This window comes from Camponotus vicinus, unplaced genomic scaffold (assembly GCF_025532165.1).
Source record: "Camponotus vicinus isolate PSW18456_S1 unplaced genomic scaffold, iyCamVici1.0 SCAF_1, whole genome shotgun sequence".
Classification (NCBI taxonomy): Eukaryota; Metazoa; Arthropoda; class Insecta; order Hymenoptera; family Formicidae; genus Camponotus; species Camponotus vicinus.
Window position 1 is genome coordinate 22,480,538 of NW_028141945.1, and position 19,167 is coordinate 22,499,704.

The 19,167-nt window shown below is 32.7% G+C and overlaps 2 protein-coding genes across 18 annotated transcripts; one reads left to right on the forward strand and one right to left on the reverse strand.

The window, feature by feature from the left end:
* Positions 1 to 1,897: 1,897 nt before the first annotated feature.
* On the reverse strand, positions 1,898 to 17,952 carry LOC145959593 (anillin-like). 17 transcript variants are annotated; one of them, XR_014435100.1, is made up of 23 exons: positions 17,867 to 17,952; positions 16,635 to 16,762; positions 16,084 to 16,198; positions 15,322 to 15,494; positions 15,030 to 15,173; positions 14,838 to 14,966; positions 14,553 to 14,725; positions 14,358 to 14,469; positions 14,053 to 14,293; positions 13,834 to 13,977; positions 13,537 to 13,763; positions 13,293 to 13,451; positions 12,979 to 13,201; positions 12,733 to 12,877; positions 12,517 to 12,653; positions 7,920 to 8,087; positions 7,746 to 7,822; positions 6,851 to 7,041; positions 6,149 to 6,378; positions 5,370 to 5,754; positions 4,593 to 5,105; positions 3,924 to 4,079; positions 3,488 to 3,690 (listed from the first exon to the last, which is right to left on the reverse strand). XR_014435100.1 is itself a non-coding variant. In XM_083078585.1 (16 exons), the coding sequence occupies exons 2-15, from the start codon at positions 16,650 to 16,652 to the stop codon at positions 12,545 to 12,547; spliced, it is 2,112 nt and encodes a 703-aa protein (XP_082934711.1). In that variant the 5' UTR covers positions 16,653 to 16,762; positions 17,867 to 17,952; the 3' UTR covers positions 12,180 to 12,198; positions 12,517 to 12,544. The 17 variants fall into 17 exon arrangements, 2 of the variants coding, with proteins under 2 accessions (XP_082934711.1, XP_082934710.1); XR_014435096.1 differs by lacking the exons at positions 4,593 to 5,105; positions 5,370 to 5,754 and adding an exon at positions 1,898 to 2,956 and having other exon boundaries at positions 3,357 to 3,690; XR_014435097.1 differs by having other exon boundaries at positions 4,593 to 5,754.
* On the forward strand, positions 9,666 to 11,994 carry Cpr28 (cuticular protein 28). Its single transcript, XM_083078588.1, has 3 exons — positions 9,666 to 9,817; positions 10,767 to 11,011; positions 11,200 to 11,994. Exons 1-3 carry the CDS (start codon positions 9,809 to 9,811, stop codon positions 11,258 to 11,260), a joined length of 315 nt encoding a protein of 104 aa, XP_082934714.1. The 5' UTR covers positions 9,666 to 9,808; the 3' UTR covers positions 11,261 to 11,994.
* Positions 17,953 to 19,167: the final 1,215 nt, after the last annotated feature.

Genomic DNA, 19,167 nt, shown 5'->3' on the forward strand with positions numbered 1-19,167 from the left:
GGCGATGTATTAGGCTAACTAACTAAATTCTATGGATCGAAGTGGATAATCCATCATACATGTATCTTGTTGCATCATAAGATACGTCAGAGTCAGCTGACAGCGAAACATTTCATTCAACAAGAATAAAAATCAAAAGAAAAATCGTAGACGTATAAACTCATAAATAATTATTGAAAGAATCTTTTTCTAAATTCATAAATACGCGACTAATATATTAATACGCATTTATTTCTTTTTAATTGATTGGAAATAAATATGTTTAATATGTCTATTATTTATCTGAAGTTCATTTTATAACAAATTTTTTTCAAATTTCTTAATAATCCGTTGCACAGAGAAAAAAAAATTTTTTCTAGAATAATTTAGACATACATATATGTAAATATATTCCGAAATTAAAATTATATTAATAAATATTTATAAACACATCTGATTACGTAACTATAACTACAGCCCAATGATCTAGTGACATATTTTGGTATTTAAAGAATTCCGATTTTATAAGAAAGACGATAAATTTTTTCCAAAATTAGAAAAACAGGTTTTTGATATAATAATCCCGGAACTAGCTAAGAGAGTGTCGTTTTCTAAAGAATTCTACTCTAAAGGTGATGTCTTTTTAGTAGACAAATGCCATAAAATCTCAAAATTGTAAAAATTTGTTGTCATTAAACATAAGTTATTTTTTATTATCAAGATGTACAAATTTATCGAAGAAATAATAATGATTTTATATATTTTTTTTTAATTTTCTCCTCACTTATTCACTGACTTACTGACTCACAAATAGCTATAAAACTTAAGTAGCCGAATCTGCCAACCAAGATTCCATCTAATAAAAATTCCAAAAGATTTGATCTGTCTCTGTGTCATGTCTTCATCTTTCATTTGAACGGTAGCACACGAGCAATCTCATTGACTGACATAAATTATCATCAAGTAATGAGAGAGGAATAACGCGCGCCTATTGAGCTTTGAAAAGAAAGTGTACTGTTACATAAGCAAGTGGCTTATGCTAATGATCGAGACGCAGTGACAGAAAGAGAGAAAGAGAAAGAGGCGCATTACAGAGAGTAAAAATCTTCTTTGTAGGTGGATAAAAGATGCCACGTATCTCTCTACATCTTTACATCCATAAAAAAGCTATATAGATTTATATACTTTGTATACATACGTATTATTAAAAATCAAATTACTATTATTATTCCTCTAAATTATTAAAAACGAAATTATTATTATTATCACTGCAAACATATTATTGAAATTATTCACTTTCTCCGCGCAGCAAATCTATTTTTGTTTGTATATCTATACAATAATAATTATATATGCATAGCACGCATAATTATTATTATATAATATATTATATATATATTATGTTATCACCGTACAAAGATTCTATCAAACTTTCTAATACATCTATCTATGATCAAGAAACTACATGTCGCGTTATGTCACATGCAAATGTAACGTTGAATATACCGCTACATTATATTAGAGTGCATAGAGAGTATCTCTCGTGATTACATTTATAATTAATAACACGATGTGAGTTTATGCCATAGGCAAAGTTATGACCGATTTCTGTAAATCAATTAATATTCAAGAGACATTATCGTTAAATTATGTACTATCGACACGTTAGTCGACTTTACTAAAGAAGATTAACATTAATATTTCTGACAACTCCGGCTCTATATAATTTGTATAATTTCTCACATTTTACTTAGAAAATTTAAAGGATTTCTTCTCGAAGAAGAAATGTTTTATTTGACAATCATCATTTAAAAAAAATTCTATACAATGTAAAAAATATACATAAATTATACAAAATAAATAAATTATATAAAATAAATAAATTATATAATTTAAAGTGGAGAAAACATAACTCATCTACGTGACTTTTAATTATACTGTGACAAAATTTTTAAACAAAAATAACTTTCGAATTTACGAAAGATGATTAAAATTGAAATCGAGGCTTCTAGGATACCCCATGTGTAGCACATTAGATAACTAGCCGAGTTAGTGTATCGTTAGAGAGATTGTGATTCTACCTTTTTAAGCGCAGAGCGTATTTTTAAGGCGAAAATTATTGTATAATCAATTGTGCGCCAAGAAGGAGAACAGCGGGATGCAGAGAAGATGCCCGATCATTTCGAACGAACAGATGCGCGCCGTTTATCTTGCGTCGACGTTACGCAAAGATTTTCAACGCTACTTATACGTTGCCGAGTTGACATTTGACCCTATCATTCAACGCTAACAATAATTCGGTTGACGCGGCTTGTATTAATATAATTATAATTTCAATATAAAATTATTCCTATATATACACCACGAGACATTCTCTCGAAATTTAAATATGATTTTGCAATTAATGCGAAAAATTATTTATTAGACGAGCGAATAGAGATATCAAACATAGAGATGCCTCGTCGCTTTTTCTATAATAAATGGACAAATGTCAAACGTGTAAGACAATTCATAAAATTTATGTTTGCAACATTAGGGTGTATCGAGAAAATTGTCTATTCGCGAGAATAAGCAATACTTATATAGATGTGACAGCTTTACGACTGTGAAATTATGGATATCGCGATTTGACACAGGGTTCTCGCGGAATGATTGTCGATCCTGCTGGGAAAAACATGAACGGAGAAGGTACGTGCGGGAGGATGCGCGCGACGTCGCTTTTCAACGAGGAACTCGAGCTAGGAATTTCGCAAGAATCCTGCTGGACCGCGTACGCGAGGTCGTCGCCGTTGCCGGCTCTAAAAGGCGCGTTTCTTGCGTAATATCACCGTTGTGGCACGATGGCACGGATCCTAAATGCCACTATGCTGTCGACAAACAAACGGGCCCGTGGACGCGCTTACATTAAACGACAGTGAAGTCGTTGCACGCGCGATTCTGATCTATCAGAGGCTTCGATGGTGGAAATGATCTGTAGCTGATACAGCATTGAATTTTCCATAAAACAGAAATAGAAAAAAATGTAGAATCCTTAATCAATACCAGTTTCTATGAATTTTAACTTTTTCCTTAATAATTAATGTTGAGTGTCTCGTTTGTTCTTTTTAATTTTAAATTAAAATTCTGAAAAGCAAAGTTTCTTCAAACTTGAGGATACGTAATAAGATTTATTATTTTAGATTTTTGACTATAATAAACACAATCTTGAATTTTTATCATTTCTATAATTTTAAAAATTCATGCCGTAGCAAAGCAAGCTTCTCTCTCAATCGCGTCTGACCATTTCTATTGCAAACTACTGACTTTGAGTGTGGCTTACGAATTACGTATCCTTCGCATATCCTGCTGCGCACATACATACAAGTCGATTGACTTACCTCGCGATGGACCACATGATCGTTACGTGTCGAAGGTGCGAACCATCGGGCATTTTATGTACATGCAACACGAATGATTATCGATGATATCCTCATAATTCACGCGAGATTTCCTCGCGGATAATGTAGCCAGATAAGATAATTATACCAGCAGGATGTGACCTCCTATAGAGATACGCAGAGAGGTTGCTTAAAGGTGGCAGTAAATAGTAGCTGGCACCGCGAAAGGTGAGTCTTTCGATAAAAGAAGATCTCGTCTTAAATTATATCGTTACGAGACGGATGTTCGTACGTGTACATATTTTCTGTATTGCGTCGATAATCTTATGTGAATCTAAGAAAAAGATTGCATAATATTAGATATATACGTTTTTCACTCCACGCATACCGAAAAAAATTCATCAAGCAGACATTGATGAACGGAAGAATGAAGCGCGGTAACGTGATTAACAAAGTCACGAGAAAACAAGAGATGTAGAAACACGATAATTGCGTTCACACAATTCTTCTCGCGCAAAGCGATCCGGAAAACTCACGCTGTGCCACTTAACGCGGAGATTTACATACCTGACGAAGCAAACAATGGTTTATCTTCGGAAAAATATCAATGCCGAATATATGGACATTCTGATCAAACGCAGACGATTAGATGATGTTCTTCTTTATCTTTCGCTCTTCATCTCTCACTTATTATCACGCATCTGATCCGAAATCCAAGTGCATCTTAAAAATAAAAAAAATCAGATTAAATCCTCTAAGAGCATGATGGAAATTAATTAAGATCAAGGACAAATTAAAATTGCTAGGAATACTCTCTCGTCCTCGATTAGCTGTGACTTATGTTGATGTTCATAAAGTCATTCTTCAAGCCGGTTTGGTCAGATTGCAGAAAAAATTTTTACATATTCTAAAGAATTCGAATAGGATACGTAATTAAAATTTTAATTTGTCTGTTCTTATTTTTTTTTTTTTTTTAGTCAACTTTCATTAAACTTGTTAACACTTCCTCTCAGTATTACCTCCCGACCTTTAGTTTGCAATTATATATCAAAACAACTAGAAGATATGTCTAATCATCCGTGCATAATACCTATGAAGCACCGTATGCTTTACCTTTGAATGTCGCAAAGAGGAACGTTAAAAAGTCATCGGAAAATTATCGATCACTATTAATGTTTTTTCAATTTCTTAGAATTCTTGTAATGCAAACGATTCGCATTCGTTATTGCTGACAACCTGCCGTGAACTTTTCCTCAAAGAGGAAAGACTGGAATGGTAAATGAATCGTGGCTCTCGCAATCGTGGAAATACACATCGTATAACAGAAAGACAAGACGGATACATCATTGAGGGCGACCGTTGTAATTTTCTATCGATTCCAGCGGTGGTGGACGCTGACACTTGCCTCATCCCGTGATCCAACCTGGAATCGCACACGCGGAAATGCAATTTTGTCCGACATTTGACTTCGGGACGATATTGACCGAATTGCGCGAGACTCGTTGCTGTTTCTCACGTAGATTGCAGTCTGCGACCTTTGCAGTGACTCGATTACGCGATTGAAGCAAAAGGGATACGTTTCTGAAACGACAAAAAGCGGTAAATCTTTCCATGTATTTACGCTTCAATATTGAAAGTATTTCTAACTTTGATTTGTCCTTGATCTTAATAATTAATTTCCGCTAATAATTTTAAGTGCTTCCGATCGAATCTGGATCTATCTTCTGCTTTTGAGCTATCTGCACATACCTAAAAAAAAATTTTATGAAAAAACAAGAGAGAATAGAAATAATAAATTATAAAAAAGTAGAAGAGATGGAGAAATAGAGAATCTATAAATTGGCAAAATAGCAAAAATGAACAATGATGTGCGTAATATGAGGATCGCGAAACACATCTGTCGCGAACATATTGCCGGCGTGCGCGAATGATCGGCAAAGTGAATACATAAAGCGGTAGTGGTGATTAAGAAGAAGAGAGAAAGAGCTAGCTAGTCAACTCGTTGACATTTACTCGCTTGCGCGACTTTTTTTTAACAACAGCTACAAACGCATCTAACGCAAATCGGGCTACGCTTATTACAGTGTCCTTGGATACGCCGAGGTTCGTAAATCGCCTTGTTAAATCGATGTTGTTTCCCGAAATCTTGATTACATCTCTAATGCATTCTGGCTTCAAGCATATATTACTGAATCGACCTTGTACTAACGTGTTAAAAGCACTCATTTAATCCCAATTATAATAAATCGAAAAAGGATTTCGATAGTCTATTAAGAAATAAAAATGACTCGTCATGCTAGTATATTTATATAAAATTCATTGAATCGCCATCGGCGACGGGCATTCATCAATCAGTAGCTGAATACAAACTTCTAATTTGTGTTTTTTTTACTTGCTCCTAAATCAAGAATCAAAGAAAATTGATTGCGTGTTGTTTAATACAAATGACAAATGCTTTTGTTTTTCTTCAAAAATTAAATAAATTTAAAAAATGATAAAAACTGACATAAAAATGTATATATTTCTAAACCTATAAATCTTTTACTTTCAATTTTATTGGCATATTAATTAAAATTATTAAATTTTATTTTAATTCTCTAATTCTAGATAATTTTTTAATAAATCCTTTTATAAATTTTTATGTTCAAAAAGATTATATATATACAAATGTTCTAAATTTTTATCTCTTTTGGTCAGACTAAAGTCTGTCTGTTGCATAATTTTAAAGTCAATGAATTATATACATTTCGACAGACAGGTTTCTTATAAAATTTAACATCTCGTGTCCTCACCTGGAATTTAAGGTTGTAACCCGACACACAATACCATGCTAAGAGCAGAAGAAAAGGTCCTTTATTGCATAATTTCTAGCTATCGCCTGCAGATGCTTATATCCTTTGTTACCGCCCCGTCATAAGTCATCCATCGCCGATCTCTCTTAGAGAAGAAACGCAAATTTGTTCTGTGTACACGGAAATTGCGGCGCTTTTCTTAATTGAGAGACATTTCGATGTACTCCTTCCTTATTAGAATTAACGAAACTTTTTTAGCAACGTAATAGCGCAAATTTGCAAATCACTTTTTTTTTCAAATGACGACTTAATCTTTTAACAGAGGCTTCGTCTTTGATATCAAATTTTTAAGAATATATATATATATATATATATATATATATATATATATATTCTTAAACATATTAGAAAAAAAAATATATATATATATTTTTTTTTTCTAATAAAAACTCAATTTTTAAATATTTAGATTCTCTCAGGAATTTAGGCTTAAATCATTATATCGCTTGATTAATTATGAACGTTTCATAATGACGACACTAATGAAGCAGAACCTTGACTTGAGAAGACAGATAAATATTAAAGTTTAGAATTTTATAGTAATTGTAATGTCTTTGCGTTGACGTAAGAAATCAAATAAAATTCCTCGCTAAAGCGAGTAAAATGAAGTGATTTGTTGCGCTTACGAATGCAATTAGTTACCCTGTGTATTTTAAAGATGTAATTGCCCATTAAACTGACAATATCGTACGGTTACGAGTTTTCTTGTTTCTTTGAGAATCATTTCTGAGCGAATATTTATGTCTATGCGCAATGATATTTATACACAGATTTTTGATGGCACAAAACATTTCACGCAAAAGTTGTATCAATTTTGATATGAAAGCGTTTATCTGAAAAATAATTAATGATGGTGTCATTATTATAAGATAAAATCTAAATAAATTTAAATTGACATAATCGCAAATTTCTCGCTGTGCTTATTGATATGTAAACGAATCGTGCAGTTCGACCCAAAAAGAGAGAGAGATTTGGTCTTCTTCGTGATCTTTGCATAATCAATGTACAATCAGTCGGAGTCCACGTTTACGATCGCGAATCGTGACGTGCACTGACTTTCTCACGTACAAAAAACATAAAGATGAAAAGAGAGCTGTTTCATCATTAAGACGGCAGAAACGAGTATTTTTGCGTTGCAAGCAGCAAATAATTTGCATTATATCGAGATAACATTGTTCATATCTAAGAAAATTCAAAGAGACGTCAAGAAAATTATATATAATATATATAATTATTATATATATTTTATATGATATTTTCTCGTAATTTTATTCTCTAAGGTTCTCCCACTGTAACGAAAAACAATGTTGTCTCGATGTTGCAAGATTTATTTATACAAGTTTGTTCTTGCATAAAATATGTCGAAGATATTTTTATATATGAGCATCAATGACGATTAGCTAATATTCAGAAATCTTTCGATTGCGTGATTTCCAAGAATATCCGCTAGATTTCTGTATATGGGGACAATTAAAATATTTTGGAAGAAAAAAAAGAAAGAGAGGGAAAAGAGGGAAAAAAGAGAGAAAGAGAGTACCATCAACGGAAAAGAGACCGAGAGGTCTCCTGGAGTTGGAGGTCTTCTCCCCCTCAAGCGTTTTGCCGTCGCATCTTCTGAAATGGCAAGGTCACCGATAGTTACGTCATCAACTTTCCTCCGGCGCGCGTACAACTTCGAGAAAACCAAATGTCACAATGACCAAGGACGTACCGTATAATATGTCTGTCGCCTCTGGCCAATGAAACCAATGAAATCGCCATTCTTTGCCGGAATCTCCTGGTATCATGAGTTTTTGGCTTTCACATTTTCGATCGGGTCGACTAAGAGAGTGCATCCTGCACCTTGCATGACCATGGCCTTGTTCGAGTTGCGTCAAATCTGAAAAGAAAGAAATGAGAACTGAAAATCTACAGTTGCATCTCACAATAACAAAATCCATGAAATTAAAAAATATTAAAATCCATCGAGCATCTTCTACTTAATCTACTTAATCTATAGAACAGATACCATTACATTTCTATGCGATATATCAAAGCTACATTTAATCTCTTGAAAATTAACAATGAATTTTAAATGGCGCAATGAAAAAGAAAGAGAGAAAGATAACTAGATTTATAAAATTATCGTGTCAATGTGTGGTGTAAGAGACGAATAAAGATTAGATACAGCGATGAAAATCGCCGCATTGTAATATGAGAGAACGGGAACAATCGTCTCGACGAGACGAGTTGCCCTTGACAGTGATTCCTTCTATGGAAAATGTTTCAAAGCATCATATCAAGAATGATTTGCACCTGAATGAACAATAGGTGAATTAATGCATACAAATAAACGAACGTGTTTGTTTCGTAATAGATGTTGCGTAACATCTAAACGCACAAATACATTATTGAAAAATATTCACGATACTGTTAACGCTACGATATTTAATTCAAAAATAATTATACACGTTAAAGATTTACGCGTCGCGTAGATGTGTGCAAACATAACGTCAATCAATACTAATTCTTTTAGCGTGATGATTCTTCGCGAAGATAGATAGCTGAATATCAGTGAGCTTAGAAAACGCGAGATACAAGCATCTTGAATTACGTTTTTGTTGACCTCGCGTAGGCACATTTAACGAATGACATTTTTATTTGCGTGTATGGAAAACTAACGGCTTATATAATCTATGCAATTTTAAATATATTTATATTTGATTTTTTTATCTATGTACGAAATGTCATCATATAGAAAATTCTTACAATTATATGCGAATGATTTTTTTATCTATGTACGAAATGTCATCATATAGAAAATTCTTACAATTATATGCGAATAATATTAATTGAGAAAAACTTGTTGCCGTTATTTTTCGCCGCAAACTATACTACTAATTATTTTATCAAAAACCTTCTACAATCCATATATAAATACATATCTAATATAAGCAAATGGAAAAAAACATTATTTGATAACATAGCAATTTCGAACATGTAAAAATATTTTAGAAATATTATTACACAAATATTTACTTTAAATGTTATCCTTTAGGATAATATTTAAAAAAATTAATATTAAACAAATATAAAAATTAAACACTTAATATTTAACTATAACTAAAGTTTGTTCACAGTAAGAAAAAATGTTACATATTCAAGTATCGTAATATAATATTGTTATAACATCATATCGATGATATTTTTTTCATTGGATGGATATACATCAAGAAGATATACATTTTTGGCATTTCAAAGCTTTTTCTTCTTCTCTTTTTAGAGTCATTCAATTTAGCAACGTAGCGTAAATTATTATGACACCATACAGAATACAAGGTGGTCTGCAACATCTGATAGTGGTCGCATCATTGGTCGTATCGCGGATGCAACCTGGCCGGGATGCAACCGCGGGAGAGACTCATCCGCGAATCTCTGTTAAAGCTGCTACATACACAGGTGGGGGGTACGTACATCGGTACATTGCGATTTTCCGCCTATATAAAGACGGATGCGCACTAGGATTCCTTGGTAATCCACGTATCGGTCGTCGTTTAAAAAGACGAAGGGCCGCCGTCGTTTTAAAATCGTTCGAAGGAACCACGAAGGAACCTGAGCGCGATGAAGACGGTGGGTGGATCTTGGAACAGATCGAGATACATACATCGATGCAATTTATCGGCGCAATCGAGACTTTTTTAGTCGGGAGGATGCGAGGGGACGGACGGACCGAATCGAGGGTTACACAGATATTTCGGGACCGGGTGTCCGAGAAACGTAGCCTCCCAATTTTTGCGCAACAGTGAAAGTGAAGAGGATTTTTGTGACATTTGTGTGCGCGTGTGATTACGCACACTTCTCAGCGCGTGACACACGCTAAGAGTCACGAGAGAACGTCTACAGGATGTCTACAGAGTACCCGATAATCGTACGCAATCTTGTACATTTTTTTCTCGAAGGAAATTTCGAGAAAAACATCATACAAGTGATATTCAAAATTAAGCATTTTTAAATTATCAAATCTTGAATATATTAAAATTTCAAATGATAAAAGCTCAAGTTCGAATTTAAATAATTAATAAAATATAATTGCTTAATTTCATTGTCAAAGAATCTTAAATGTTGTTCGCGTAACATCTTTATTTTACATATCTTATCACTTGTAATTCAAAAACTCGCGGGGTATTTTAATTAATAAATATCACTTCTTTAAATTGGCAAAAATGATCACGATTAAGCTCTGAAACATCCTGTATATATCTCTGAAAGAATTGGCTCTTCACTTCGTTTTCCATGAAATCGATTACGATATCCTGGCTTAATTTTGTGAGGCAATAATGTAATACTGACGCCGAAAGGTCAGATTCTGAGAAACGGTCAAAACACGATTATTATGCCTTCGCATACGTTATCTATGTATATTCGAAAACAATATTTCATTTTACAATAAATATCTAAACATATCGTTGCATAATATTAAACGAATAAAACGATACATCTTAATATACAAAAAAAAACGATAGGAAGAAGTCTTCTTTTTTTCAGTAAAATGATGATTTTGTCCTTTTTTATCACGCAGGTCTTCGTCATCTTGGCGCTTATAGCTGGCGTTCTTGCAGCGCCGCAGAATCCAAACGATATCACGATCGTGAAACAGGAAGAGGTGAATAATATAGGGGTAGGTGGATATCGCTTCAGCTATGAACAGAGCGACGGCCAGAAGAGAGAGGAAACGGCTGAATTGAAGAATGAAGGCACCGATAACGAGGCACTTAGCGTTGTAGGAAGCTTCAGCTTCATCGCGCCAGACGGACATACATACAAGTATTGAAAATCATTATAGCAATGAATAAGTTATTACATGTAACAAAGTATCATCTTTTATACGTTGATTAACTTAATTTAAAAGTCATTAGAATACAATAATCTGCGAGATTGTTTCGTTTGAACAATGTTGTTTTTCGACAATTACATTATATAAAATTAATCTTTCGCACTCTTTCCGATTACAGAGTCGATTATACCGCTGATGAGACTGGATTCCATCCTTCTATCAATCTCGTCGCAAAGTAAGCGGACATGAAATTACACTCTAATTAAGATTCTTCGATCATCGACATATTCGTGTAATTACATACGAGTATTAGGATATTTTATTACACGAGACACGCGACTCATCGATGTACATACAAACAGATACAAAAGAAGTGTCAAGAAAATAATCGATCCGAAATGTGCGACCTATTGTCGATCAATTCGTTCACGCGAATTCTGCGAAATTGATCGCGATACCTTGCATCGTAAAATAATATACACAATGTTGTTTAAAATGTCGATAACAATCGTATAATTATGTAGGACAGAAAATTTGCTCTCTAGTATATAAATGCTTCTTATAAATAATTCATAGAACAAAGATAATTCTGCGAATAAATATAGTTAATGTAAAATTATTTTATACTCTTTTTCTTGTCAATGCATTCGCAGAAAAAGTATTCGCATGTATTACGAGAAATATGATAACGAGCTGTATCTGTCTGTATGCATTCGCGTATCTCGAGGGTACACTCGCATGTTGGCAGTACGTATTATTTTATCAGTTTTTCTTTAAACTGCTAACGAACGAGAGAAGTTTCGTTTGCGATTATATTTTATGAAGGCGATGGAGGTACAGTACTCATTTGAACCGCCGCGGTACCTACGTTTTTTCCTTACATATACAACATAACTTTTTTATACACATATCTATTGTATGAATTTACAAAACGCAATTTGTGAAAATAAATCCCTATAAAACCTCTATGAAATCAATATGATAATCCCTTCTTCGGTGCAAACAAAATGTTCCAGATGCAATACAAAACAATATAAGATAATATATATATATATATATATATATATATATATATATATATATATATATATATATATATACTGAATATTCAATATAAATATTCAAATATATAAGATTAGACACTGCATCTCTCTCTCTCTCTCAAATTAGACAATTACTAAAAAAATCATTCAATCAATCAATTAATCAATTAAACAATTACATTAACATAATTCAATATTATTCGTAAAAAATATACAAAACATATCGCGAATATAAAAATTCAAGCTTGATCTAAAGTCATACTATATTCCTTCCTTTCACATGTCATACATTGTTCGTATTTAAACATTTGTATCATTTATATATCTAACAAATGCAAATACCATGTGTTTAACCCCGACGAATAAAATTTTTTTATTATAAGTATGTTAATCGAGGAACTTTATCCTATATATATTTCAATAAACAATCACAAAAATCGATCCGAACGTACCTGAATACATTGCTCGAGATTAACAAGTTTAAACTGGATTTCTAAATAATCCCCAAGCTCTAATTAAACTTAGAGTTTTATTTAATTTCGACATCCATTGTAATCCTTCTTCTTTTGTGTCAGCTAATAAAAAGTGCCTGCGAATAATATATAAATAATATTAAGTATTATAAGTTCATTTTATGTTAATGACAAACCGAAAGTAATGATACATACTGTATTGTGGTTTCAATCCCATTCGTCTTCATAATGAGATTGTTATCATCTCCGGGTTGCGCTGGTCTACATGTCTCCAATACAAATGTAAAGGGACGAGCGCATTTCTCTCGATTTACGAATTGTAAATTCTTCGTAAATACACCTACAGATATATAGCATATCGAATATATAAATCCAGAAATTAAGTCGAAAATAATCAGGCACACACGGAAAAATTACAATCAAATGTTCAAATAGAATTACCTTCTAAGTCCAAATATGATATCGGACTTTTCTTGTGTTCGTCCTCAGGATGTATCCAAAAGTAAAGTCTAGTGTTTTTAAGCCAGCACCATCTTCGACTCCAGGCTCCTAAGTTAGAAATTTCCTCAAAGAGTGTCAAGAATCCACGATGCTCTACTGATACCGAAAGCTTGCGCGATACATGCATTTGTAGAAATCCTTCCAGAGGAGCATGCGGCGAAGTCTAAATAAAAGAATTCATAATCAATGGTTGTATATGTACATGTTAGGTTAAATTAGTTATAAATTTTCGTCATATTAAATAATTCACATACTCCATACAAAGTGAATTGTTCACAATTTATATCATTGATCGTAATAGTCGCAGTTCCAGATAATTCAAAAGCAGGTGATCTGATTATGTGTGGTCCACCTGGACTCTGTATATCTGGCATTACAAAATGATTTTTTTTCTTTGGCGTCTTATTTGTCGTCTGTAAATGGATGCAACATTAAATATAATCATTACCACACATTTTATTATATTATAATTTAAAGAAATATATATAAAGATCTTACTTTTATGTTATGAAGATTGATATGATATTTCTTTTCATGCGGCAAAAATTTTTGCTGTGTCTGCAAGGAATATACTTCTATATTAATTTTAAAGTCACTAGTCAAATTGTCAAATGTCAACATTGAAGTGAAACGAATGCATGAGTCGCTTGGTTCTGCAGTAGCTGCTTGAGTGCTAACCATTTCATCCAAATGATACATCAAGCAGACACAGTGAAGATATTTATCTGCAATTTGTACAATTATTTTAATGTAGTTTTCTTCACACAACAAAATTGTACATTACTTTACACTTACCAAGATCCATATATTCTGGTTTTAATGATAACGTAATTGCTGAAATTGATAAGATTCCACCTGGTGACTCTGTGTTGGTAGGTCTTAGCGTGCCTTCCCGCTTTAGTCTCTGCACTTCATTCAATGCAATTTGTCGTTTACGAGCTAAATGTGAAAAAAAATTATAGTTTTTACATTTATATACAAAACTCTGCATATTGTATTAAAATAAAAACTTACTGGCAATAAGAAGAGCCCATTCGCCTCCGACATGTTCACTAGAGCCATTAAATTCTATGCTAGCTTTGCATAAATTTAGTGCTTTGCTAGCTTCTTCTATTTTCTTGTCTTGTATGACAACTTCGTCCATTAGTTTTTTCACTTGATTTTCCACTAACATTAATTCATCTTCACATTTATCTACATCAGAATCTGGATCTGATTCTGTTTCTGGTTTTGTAACTGAATAAGCTTTGATCAACTAAAATTATGAAAATGTCAATTATTTCCTATATTCATAGCTATATTAAAATATTTAAACTTACCTGAGACTGCTCTAGTCTATATTCACTAACAGTGCGTACTAATGGCATGCATTTGCCACCATCATTCTTTGAACTCTCTTTTGAAGGTGAATTATATCTATAATCTATGTATCTATAAAAATTAAAAATAGTCTCTTAAAGAAAACAAAACTCTTATTTTAGTAAAATCTAAAATATATGCAATTGAAACTGTACTTGAAACTATTACATGCCATCAATGGACATGTGACACTTTTATTTATTTTCGGTGATGCTGGACCTTCCTCTTTCACATTATCTTCCATGTTGAGATATTCGTTCAAATTTTGCTCAATTTCATCTAATGTTGAAATATCTGACATAGTGCTATCTAGGTATCCTGTAAAGTTCTGTAATATGATTAAGAAATATTATTATACAATAATATAGAATAAATATTATTATATATAATAATATATAGAAATATATAATCTAGAGTATAATATTAAATGATTTTTATACCTTTTTATTAAATGATGAGCGTTTGTTGAACACATTCAAAACAGTACGTTCTAAACTCGTACGTCCGAAAGATGAATTCTGTGTGCTTTCTCGATCACTTTCACTCGTCTCTCGATAACTTTCATCATTCTGCAAATATCCAAAAATGTGTAAATATTTCTCAATACATATACTTGATCATTTTTATTTTACCTGAATATAATCGGTGATCATTTCGCTTTCAGTTTCAATTTTCTCATCAAGAATAGCTCCCATGTCTAGACCCTCATCCAAATATTCATTCATTTTATCTTGTGCTAAAATATCCGATATAGTGCTATCTGGTTCTATAGATCTCTGTAATATTATTAAAAAATATTTAATAATATAGAAATATTCCACAGTTTGTACTTCCTTTTTTATTATTCTGCTGCTCTCTAGTCTTTTCCGAAATAAATGACAGTTCAATATAAGTTCTCCTTTTAAAATAAATATTATAAAATACCTTTGAATTTAATACTGAATGTGATAAATCATCCCTCCAATTGTTAATGGTCGGAGCTAAAGCTGCTAATCGATCGAGTCTAGCACCTTTTTTAATCAGTTTATGCTCAGTATCAATTTCTTCTGCATTGAATTTCTCTTCAGTACTATGTATCGGAGACCCAAGAGTATCTTCTGAAAAAGACAAATTATATATTCATTTATATATCCATATAATAAAAGTTAACATAATTGTTCTCTAGAAATAAACCTGTGAATTAAAGAATTAAAAAAGAAATAAAAAAGGAAATGTAATCATGCATATTATGTATATATTTTAGCCTGTATTTTAGACATGCTCATATATTTATTATCAGTAAATAAATTTATATAGGAATATTATGGATTATGTGGAGATATAATAAAATCTACTACAAGATTCTCAAATATAAACTATTATCGATCAGTGTCTAATTTATATTCATTTCATTTTTATATATAACTACTATTTACTAGGATATAATTTTCCAAGTCTTTACAACTTGCACATTATAAGTTCCAAATTCTTCATTTTCTTTATTATTTTGTTCATTATCCTCAGATGTGTTATTTTCAGGCTGAAGGAATGTATCAGAAGATTTTATAAGATTATCTCGCTATAAGAAGCTAATAGTTGTTCATTATAACATATAACTTTGTAATTTATTATGCAATAAATATTTTTAACTGCATTATTTAAATTATACATAAAATCTAGAAAGAAATGTATAGAAAAATATATTACCTGTTATTTGTTGAATATTTCCTTTCAAAGAATTCCTTTTTTTAATATCATGTCCTGCATTAATTAATTGTTTGTTCAATTTCTCTGTCTGTGCTGCAGCTCGTTCCAACATGCGCTGTATATCAATATATACATATATAATCATAGTATACAATAGAAATAATATTAATAAGAAAAATACTTTGGTGTATATATTAATGATAATAAATATTATAAATAATAAATATTCTTTTGATATTTAATGATATAATATTACTTAATATAAAATGACATTTAAATACAATTAAATACAATTAAATATAATAATAATAATTTCAATATATTACCACATAATAACATCTTCTTTCTTTAAAAAAAAAAGTTATCTAGAGATCGATTGAGTAGAAATCTACTCATGGATATAATCGAGATATCGTAATTATGTCGTGATATATATCAATATATATATGTTATGTATTAAATATATATATATATATATATATATATATATATGTGTATATGTGAATATTCGTATAGCATTTATCTGATTAAAAAGAAAAAAAGTTTCTTACTTGTATGAAGGGCTCCATTGTTTGAAAAATCACGTTTTACTTTCACCGAAATTCCTTCACGAATATTCTTATTTCCGAACACAAAAGGTACTGAAATGACTCCGAAGAATCGAGATGTGGTCTTTGTTCTGCAACGTACAAAAGAACTATCTACTATCTACTATTGTATTTGTTTCTAACCGTTGTATTCAAACCACGGTCTTACATACAGGTCTGGAAACTCAGGCCTTTTTTAGTGGTGGGGGAGGTCTCACTTAGTGTGTCCGTTTTTCGACTAGAAGTCGCAATACGAGCGAGAGAGACAGAGATAGACGGCAGTAGTCGTTCTCTCTCTAACATACGTCTAAAATGACTTCTAGATCGCAGCGAACCTAGCAGGCAAGCCGTGAACTTCCGAAAAACGGACACACTAAGTGAGACCTCCCCACCACCGGAGTTTCCAGACCTGTATGTAAGACCGTGATTCAAACATAGGCGCCATACTACTCGATAAGGGAGAAGGAGGGAGAACAAAAGAAAGTGAGAAAGAAATAGAGAGAGAGAGAGAGAGAAATGAACATAGGATCGATTGTATATCACACAACTTGGTGAAAATTACAAAAGTGAGCAAATGTACTAGAATATTTATAATTTCATTAGTCAATATCTAGTAAATTTGCTCACTTTTGTAATTTTCACTTAATAATGTGATACACAATTGACTCCCAGAATATGAATTCTCACTAATGATTTTCGGGAAACTTCGTGTTTGATATATCAAACAGATATAAAACGCATCGCAAAAAATGTACATCAAATAACTTTTTACTTTGTGAAATGACACGATTCTCTTCATCTTTCACGATCCGCACGAATAAAACAGGAAAAAAAAATAAAAATGCATACAATGAAACGAGTAATTTAATCGCGAAGTTTTTTCTCGTCAGAAAGAAATATCAAACTTGAGCGTTTTAATTTAGTAGCAAATTGTGGTAAATACGTGCACTTTTATATCAAGATTCAGATGCGTAGGCAGTTGTTAGACAGATTTCCTCGCGCATGCACATGATATCGATAATAATCTATCGCATGAAACGAGGTCTTATATCACTGCCGTTTAATAATTTTTTAAATTAAAACAAAATTTTATTCATTAAAATATCAATTAAAAATTTTATTCATTAAAATATCAATTAAAATATCAATTATATATATATAATAGAAACGCACAAGATAATTAGTAGTTTACTTACTTACAGAATAGTATACTTGATCCGTCCTTTGCGATTCTGTGAAATTGTGTGAGAGGTTCCATGACCTACTACATATTACATACCACCATATACCACATACAAAGTTATTGTTATGTTACGCATGCGCGAAAAAATTTGGCCCGTCTAAAGGCGCATTCATATTTTGGCAGAAAAGCAGAAAGCCAATCAGAACTCGCGTTGGTAATAAGCAGTGTGTAAACGATACACTAGAAAGGCAAAAAACAGAAATTGGGTGCATCCAGAAGCACAACCGCTCACTGAGCGGCTAAGTAGCATTTGAATGTGATTGGGTGCATCCAGAAGCACAACCGCTCACTGAGCGGCTAAGTAGCATTTGAATGTGATTGGGTGCATCCAGAAGCACAACCGCTCACTGAGCGGCTAAGTAGCAATCGAATGTGATTGGTCAATTCAAACATAGAAACCAATCACATTCAATTGCTACCTAGCCGCTCAGTGAGCGGTTGTGCTTCTGGATGCACCCATTGGTTTCTATCTTTGAATTCATCAATCACATTCGAGTGCTACGAGGCATATTCATAAAGTAAGGGCCGTTTGGTCATTAAAAAGAATAAACTCGTGAGAAAAGGTTTTTATTGATAGTTTTAGTTTACTACATATCTATTTCACTTTACCACATAATCGCCATTCAGTTCTAAGCACTTTTCGTAACGCTGCACCAATTTCTTTAACCCCTCTGCATAGAAGTTCGCCGCCTGGGAATTGAACCAGTTGACAACGGCAGTCTTGAGTTCCTCGTCGTTTTCAAACCGTTGTCCACTAAGGTCCATATTCTGAATCCTCTTTTATCGATAAAAGTGCCTCTAAAAGTGGCTTATAGCCAATCAGAAGGCTTATAAGCCACTTTTAGAGGCACTTTTATCGATAAAAGAGGATTCAGAATATGGACCTAAGCCACCGTTTCAAATGCAAGAAGAGGAAGTAGTCGCTAGGTGCAAGGTCGGGACTATATGGAGGGTGGTCAAAAAGTTCCCAACGAAAATCTTGAATCTTCTTCTTGGTTACGGCAGCGGTGTGAGGACGCGCGTTGTCGTGAAGGAGGATTACGCCGGACGACAGTTTCCCGCGTCGTCGCGTTCTTGCATTTGAAACGGTAGCTTGGTGGACAACGGTTTGAAAACGACGAGGAACTCAAGACTGCCGTTATCAACTGGTTCAATTCCCAGGCGGCGAACTTCTATGCAGAGGGGTTAAAGAAACTGGTGCAGCGTTACGAAAAGTGCTTAGAACTGAATGGCGATTATGTGGAAAAGTGAAGT

Bases quoted from the DNA above. Each gene is read 5' to 3' on its own strand.
- Cpr28 (XM_083078588.1), top strand. The intron at 11,012-11,199 runs GTATTGAAAATC...TTCCGATTACAG, and splicing joins CCAGACGGACATACATACAA to AGTCGATTATACCGCTGATG.
- LOC145959593 (XM_083078585.1), bottom strand. The intron at 14,294-14,357 runs GTAAGTTTAAAT...TCATAATTTTAG, and splicing joins ATAGACTAGAGCAGTCTCAG to TTGATCAAAGCTTATTCAGT. The intron at 13,764-13,833 runs GTAAGTGTAAAG...TACAAATTGCAG, and splicing joins ACCAGAATATATGGATCTTG to ATAAATATCTTCACTGTGTC.